Source organism: Lacerta agilis, chromosome 14, assembly GCF_009819535.1.
Source record: "Lacerta agilis isolate rLacAgi1 chromosome 14, rLacAgi1.pri, whole genome shotgun sequence".
NCBI lineage: Eukaryota > Metazoa > Chordata > Lepidosauria > Squamata > Lacertidae > Lacerta > Lacerta agilis.
This window is the reverse complement of record NC_046325.1, coordinates 7,519,167-7,526,897: the sequence shown is the minus strand read 5'-3', so window position 1 is coordinate 7,526,897 and position 7,731 is coordinate 7,519,167. Positions and strand designations below refer to the sequence as shown.

Genomic DNA, 7,731 nt, shown 5'->3' with positions numbered 1-7,731 from the left:
AAGGAGATCAAGGAGATCAAGGAAAACAGCAAGATGGAGCAGGAACTAGGGGGGGGGGGAGATGGGGAGTTTTCCTTACTCTGGCAAGTCATATAACTCTTCCGAAGGATTTCCTCTGAATTCAGGTTCATCAAAATGATACAGGATCTGAGAAGCAACCCCACCAATGAGGATGCCACCCTGCTGATACCACTCATGTGGAACAGGGAGGGGATCATTAACAGGACACAGTCCAGTATCTAATTCACATGTCTTTAGAAAGAGAAGATATACCACCATTCTAGATGCAAGCTGTCTTTTGTTCATTCAAAGAAGCAGCCTGACTTAAACAGGCTGAACTGGGTAGTCACCAACTACAGCAATCAGCAAGCGAGATAGTGATGCAAGTCACTGAAAAGCAATGCTCCTAATTTAAGTCTGGCTAATAATATCATTAAAGGGGAAACTGACAGAGGTAAAACTGACAGAGTCCAGGCTGCAGCTTGCTCCTATTCCCAGTTCTTACATACACTGGGGGTTATTTATACATACTTCAAGCTTGCATTTTCATGGCTAGCTTGTGTCTTCTGGAAAACATCTGCAGCTGTGTAAGACCAACAAAATTATATTAATTATAATGTTTGCAGAGGGAGATAATTACTTCTTGAGAGTTTGGGCTCCAGGTTAAGCAGGAAATTTTGAAACAAACATATAAGTTATTGTGTGTGTGCATTGCAAGATATGTGATTGAGGGGGTGAGAGGCTGCCAGCTCTGCAGGCAAAGGGTGTTCTAACTGGGGTCCTGAGCCCCACAGAATGAATGTAGTTGGTCAAGGGAGCCGTGGACTCAAAAAGTTTGAAAGCCTCTGTCCTATACCAATAATTTAGGAACCTTCACTACTTCTGACTAAGCTAGGTTTTACTCCCTGTGCAATATTTATGAAGCACATGAACCTTACCTTTAAAGTGTTTGCAAGTAAACTTAACCAAATGTGTCGTCTTTTCCCTATTCTGGATTAAGAGAGAAACTTTGGAAAGAAACTTGTTGACATTATGGAAGGGCATATTTTGAAGATCTAATGGTCTATATCCCCAAATCCCAAATATATTGAGCAATCAGTTCAATACAGTAGAATTCACACTTAACAGACACTAATATTTAGGCATTTTTTTATTAATTTGTTTAATAAAACGGATGTACTGCTTGAAACCTCAAAGTGGTTTACAAAAAAAGATAAAGTGATAATAAAATGCTGCAGCAAATTAAAATGCATACTATCGAAACATCTGGCTGGGCCTGTTTAAATAAGAATATCTTCAGCAAGCAGGCACCTACCTAGAATTATTATTAATAATAATAATTTTAATGATCTTATTATTTATACCCCACCCATCTGGCTGGGTTTTCCCAGCCACTCTGGGGACGCTCCAATAGGCAGGGAGCTCCAAAGTGTTGGTGCCGACACCCTAAATGATTGAGTTCTTACAGATATATCAGATCTACCAATTGAATGGGTAAAGTTGGCACATAGAGAGTCACAGAGTTGGAAGGGTCCCCAAGAGTCATCTAGATTAACCCCCTGCAATCCAGGAATCTCAACTAAGGTATACATAGCAGATCCAACCTCTGCTTAAAAACCTTCAAGGAACAAGAACCCACAACCTCCCAAGGGAGTCTCTTCCACTTTCAAACAGCTGTTATTTTCAGAATGTTCTACCTGATGTTTAGTCAGAATCTCTTTTCTTGAAGCCATTACCTTGGCTCCTACCATCCAGGGAAGGAGAAAATAAGCTTGCTCCATCTTCCAAGTCACAGCCCTTAAAATATTTTATTTCCTCTTAGTCGCCTCTTTTTCTTTACAGCATTGGACTTCCCTTTCGCTTCCAGGCATATCCACAACTGAGCGACCTTTCGGCTTTGGCCCAGCCGCTTCATCAGCTCTGAATCTACCTGTACTTGTCCTCCGCTCTTATTTCCTCTTAGTCTCCTCTTTTTCGCGACTAGCATGTGTTTGCCGAAACTGCGGGAGACAGTGGAGGATGGGGTGCCTGGCGTGCTCTGGTCCATGGGGTCACGAAGAGTCAGACATGACTGAACGACTGAACAACAACAACTCTTTTTCAGGGATGCTGTTTGCCAACAGGGTAGTCAACGGACCAGCAGCATCCCCAATCTGTCTTTCTGGCCCAACACCAAGTGCAAAACCTCTAAGCCCATTCCATTTTCTTCTAAAAAGCTATTGAACAGTAGGGCAATACAAGGTCAGGACAATGTCTGGAATCATTTCTGTTCACAGATACTATAATAACTAAATTAAAACATAAATATATTTTAATTCTTTTTCCTTACTAGTTGCTCCCTGCTGTTCAACTCAGGCTTTAACATAATAATGTAGCATTTAGGGGAAAAGATGCAACCCAGTAGACCAGCACTGGATGCCAAAATAGAGAAGATCTCCACAGCCACCATGTATTTTCCTCTTGTGCTCAGGTACGTTGGAATAAAAGACAACCACACACTGCAGAACAACAACATACTGAATGTAATGAACTTGGCTTCATTAAAACTGTCGGGTAGCTTGCGGGCTAGGAATGCCACAAGGAAGCTGATGATGGCTAAGAAGCCCATGTATCCCAGGACACAGTAAAACATGGCAACAGAACCTTCATTACATTGCACAATGATTTCTTCAGTTGCTGCGTGCATGTCTAAATCAGGATATGGGGGAGAAGTTGCCAACCACACAGTACAAGTGCTTGCTTGAATAAGAGAGCAGGAAAAGACAATTCCGTTAGTCAGACTTTTCCCCACCCACTTCCTCATGCGGGACCCTGGTTTGATGGCCATGAAAGCTACTACCACTGTGACAGTTTTTGCCAACACACAAGAAACAGCCACAGAGAAGATGATGCCAAAAATGGGTTGGCGAAGAAGGCAGGTCACTTTCCCAGGTTGTCCAAGGAATAACAATGAAGAGAGGAAGCAGAGCAGAAGGGAGACCAGGAGAGTGTACGTGAGGTCGCGGTTGTTAGCTTTGACAATGGGGGTATCTTTGTGCTTAATAAAAATTCCTAGTATGAAGGCTGTGACCAGGGAAAAAAAGACAGCAATTGAGATTAAGCTGAACCCCAAAGGTTCTTCATGGGAGAGAAAGCTCATTGTTTTGGAGATACATCCATTTTTGTCCTTGCTGGGATATTGATCCCTTGGGCAACTGAAGCAGTCAGACATATCTGGAAAATGGAAATTAGATCCATTTCAGTGTTGATTTCAATTGACTTTTGGATATTTATCGCTTTACCTCTTGTCCAGCACTTGTTGATACACTAACTTCTACTTGCTGGTCTTAGCTATGCTTGTGGCATTTTTATTATTTTAGTCCATTATGTTTAGGGTTTTTTTATCACCATATCACTGTGGTATTTATGTTAGTTGTCTTTAAAGTATATACCTTTGCTTTTAAGCTGTCTTAAAGCATGATACTACTCTAGATTCCCTACAGATTCTCTACAGGTAAGTAATATTGGATGTGAGAGTTTATTGGGGGATAAGAGAGAGGTAGAGATAGAAGGGTTTTTGTTTTTTTTTTACATAGTATATGTGTGAGGTTTGAGGATCAGGTAAGCTTTGTGACCTGCATAGCCATTTTCAGGTTGATGGGCTTATGTCTGGGTTTGCAGTTTATGATAGAAGAAGAAGAAAGAAGAAGAAGAAGAAGAAGAAGAAGAAGAAGAAGAAGAAGAAGAAGAAGAAGAGTTTGGATTTGATATCCCGCTTTATCACTACCCGAAGGATTCTCAAAGCGGCTAACATTCACCTTTCCCTTCCTCCCCCACAACAAACACTCTGTGAGGTGAGTGGGGCTGAGAGACTTCAGAGAAGTGTGACTAGCCCAAGGTCACCCAGCAGCTGCATGTGGAGGAGCGGAGACGCGAACCCGGTTCCCCAGATAACGAGTCTACTGCTCTTAACCACTACACCACACTGGGCACTTGGAGCACAATGCAAGCCACCTTTGGGCCCAACTTACTTCAGCACCCCTAAGCATTGGGGCAGTGGGGTGGTTGTAATGCTGTAAGGCTTCCTTAATCACCTTCATAGCATGACTGTAATAATGGGGTAGGCAGAATACCTAACTTGTCCTTGCTCTGGCGAGTGTAGTTATTGCCTGGTTTTCTCCTAACCATATTCTTCACTAATAGTTTTTTGTTAAGGTTTTTGGTTAAATTTAAGAATGTGGCCCATTGTTTCAAGTCGGCTACATTTGTCAGCATCTTTATTCATCAATCAGCCGCAAGCAGGGTGTAAACTTAGTTTATCAGAATGGTGCTTACTTCAAAGTAAATATGCACAGAGCAGAGCAGAATTGGAAGTCAGCAAGGAAAGGTTCTCATCCCATTCCAAGAAGAATAGTTTAATAGGTCACAAACTCACCTGGACGATCACTTCTGAATTTAGTCAGCTAAGGATGGTTGATGTTTTTATTATGATTTTAGATACGTTGTAAGCCGCCCAGAGTGGATGGGGTATAAATGATAAAATTGTTGTTGTTGTTGTTGTTGAAACAACAACAAGACCCACCTGTCTGGTTTGAAATCTCCCCTTCTGGGCATAAAGCACAATCATAACAGCAGAACTTTTCTCCTTCCTTCTTTTTCTTCTGATTACCAGGGAGACAGTATTCATTACAAATAGAAAGGGGAAGGCCCTATCCATGAACAGAATTTAGGATAGGAGTAATTAGTAACTAATGTAAGCCACTTTGAGATTTTGTTATAATATATGTTGGGAAACAAACAAACAACATTTTGACAACATCCACTGAAATAAATAACTAACATTGTTTTGAAACAGGGTGCAGGGTTTTAGGTGACCAATCCTATATAAAATAAGTTGACATAGAGCAACCTGGTGCAGAGTACATAGGAACCTTGCTCCATTCATGAGCAGGGCTATGCCTTGTTGAGCTAGGCTAAACCTTGAAAAGGGAAACAAGCCTTTAAAATAGTGTTTTGAGTTACCAAGCCCTTTGTTCCATCTTAGCTTACACCATCGTGCCAGGTCACATGACTGAGTTGACCATGATTCAGATTAATCCTAACTCCCACCCTTTCTGGTCCCAACCGTAGAAAGCCTCATTTTCAGGGTTTACTCCAGGATAAGGTCCACTGTGTTTGGATCAGACATCTGGGTCACAGGTGGGCAGGGATGGGAGAGAGATGCTGGTGTTTTGCTAGTTGAGTTGAGGTTGGGGAGTTACACCATGTGGTGAAGCTGCACCAGAAAACTCCTGGCTCAGCTGGATATCCACTGAATCCTAACCCTATGCAGATCTTGCATTATGATTGCTCCCTTAGAAAATGTGGTTTCAATGCAATAACTTTAATAAGGAAGTTACTAGGTATATCTGGTTACATTTCAAAGCTGTTTCCGGCAATGTGGTGCATTTAAGATGTTGTCTTCCAACTCCCATCAGCTCCAAACAGCATAACCAAAAGTCATGAACAAAACCAGAGCCAAAAAGGGGCACCAAGTTCGAGAACACTACCATAATCTGATAAACCATCATTGTAGTCAGCAAAGAAAATATCCTCCACCATCCCAACACTCAGAATAGCCTAGAATCCATACCTGATTGAAACCACTATGCCAAGTGATTTTGTCCTCGTGAATGATAAATTCTTGTCCTTTGCAACCATTAGGGCCCACATGTCCAACTTTCACTCTCTGGAAGGACTTGTTTGGAAATGTGACCATGTTGGTAATGTCAAATCCACCTCCCATTTCCCTTTTAGCATTAAAGGAGATTGTTTCTCCCGCTGAGTTGTTAAATGAAATGTCACAAAGGATTGGGTGGAGCTAATTGAAAAAACAAACAAACAAAATAATATCCAGTAAATCATATCTCTTAAGTTCTATGTCCAGCAGTGCATTCCTTTCAGAGGCAGTCCTGTACGCTACCTGCAATCCTATACATTACCCATTTAATACAATGAAGCTTAATTCTGAGTACACATATATAAGATTGCACTCCACTAGAATATATTTCAGCACTTCAGGGGCTGCACTCCTTTCTATTAATGCTATAGCAACTACAACTGCTAGCTGTTGCCAAGGTAAAGCTTTCCCCATATCCCCCCTCATACTCATTGACCAAAATTTATACAGATAGTAGAAGCGTAGCCAGAAATCCTTTGACATTTCCTGGCAGGTTCTGCTCCCCACACAAACAAACACACTTTTTTGTTGTTGGTACAGAGAACCAAAAACTTACAGTTTTAATTATTATTAATGAAAGCTAATTGTTTATGGAACTGTTCTCCAAATTCCAGGGACCCTCATTAAGTTCTGGGTGTCGTGCCAGTACTGCCTCTGGCTCCTTTCATCAACTATTTACTATTTATGGATGATGTATTTATTGATGTAGAACTTGCGTGTGTGTGTGTGTGTGTGTGTGTGTGTGTGTGTTGAGAGAGAGTGAGAAAGAGGTGTGATAAAATTACCTGCCATGGCTGCAGATCTTGAAGTTCAAATTTGTCCCAACCAGCTATTGCTCTGTGCTTGGTTCTAGCTGAGTAAACAACATGCGATGCATGAGCTATGGCATACACTGCATTATAGATACTGTAGCTGTGGCCACTCAGGAGCATCTCAAATTGAGGACCAGGAAGACTTTCCAGCTTCTCCTTCCCAGTACATCTTTCAATGTCATTTGCCGGTCCATCGGGATTTGTAAATGAACAGTCAAACGCTTGCTCCCAGAAATCATTAACAAATCCATCTCCTTCAATCCAGTAAGGTCTAACTTTCTGAAGATATTCCGTGAATGCTGGAACATACTGTGAGCGAATTGTAAAGGCAATTGAGCCTTGGAACAACTGAAGATCCCAACCCTTTTGAGAGCCTGATAATAATAAATCAATTTGAGTTGTCATGATCCATACCTTTCTAAACGATGCAGTTTCCTTACTTTCAGGATCTCGTACAAACATAATATGTCTCAGCCATACCATTGTCATAGACTCTCCGTAGATGATGAATGTATTGGCTTTGTTATCTGTGAAATCTACATAATTGTGTGAGATTATGTCGATAATGTTGTCAATGTCATCCAAACGTGCTTCTGGTGGGATTCTTTGTGTGAAAGCTGAACAGATACCATTCTGGGAAAGTAATGGCTCCAAAGTCTTCAGAAAATATCCTCCACTCTCATCATCTACAACAAAGAGCCCCACCCAGTTCCATCTGAAATGCCTCAGTAAACTGATAATCCCCTTGTACTGATAGGCATCATTTGGGACCATGTTGTAGTAGGAATGGATGTGACCTGTATCGCTTTCCTCTGTGGGAAAGGATCCATAGGTGAGCTAGAAGAAAATGTACAGACATTGCTGAAGACTCTCTTGCAATGATACACATTGGCTTTTATTTTCAGTGGATTGAACACAGGACTATAGCACTAATGTCAAGTTATCCATCTAGTGGAAGGAGTTAATTAGCTAACCTGTATATATTTACCTGAATGTATTGTTAGTCCAGTGACTGTATTAAGTATAAAAGAACTTTTTAAGCTTTTCTGTATGAAACATCTCTGTAAAGCTGTGAACTCTGATCTGCATTGCACTGGCAAATGATGACTAAGTGTCTGGAGATAACAGTAGACCTTACACAGAGAGTAGAACTGTCCTTGCAGAGAGGAACTGCCTAGGTCAAGAGATAGGGTGGCCTTGCTGGAGTGCGCATGAACCAAC

At 41.3% G+C, this 7,731-nt stretch overlaps 1 protein-coding gene across 1 annotated transcript; it reads right to left on the bottom strand.

The window, feature by feature from the left end:
* Nucleotides 1–2,311: 2,311 nt before the first annotated feature.
* Nucleotides 2,312–7,284, bottom strand: LOC117059434 (vomeronasal type-2 receptor 26-like). Its single transcript, XM_033171175.1, has 4 exons — nucleotides 6,484–7,284; nucleotides 5,612–5,839; nucleotides 4,562–4,688; nucleotides 2,312–3,213 (listed from the first exon to the last, which is right to left on the bottom strand). Exons 1-4 carry the CDS (start codon nucleotides 7,282–7,284, stop codon nucleotides 2,312–2,314), a joined length of 2,058 nt encoding a protein of 685 aa, XP_033027066.1.
* Between the last annotated feature and the right edge of the window lie 447 nt (nucleotides 7,285–7,731).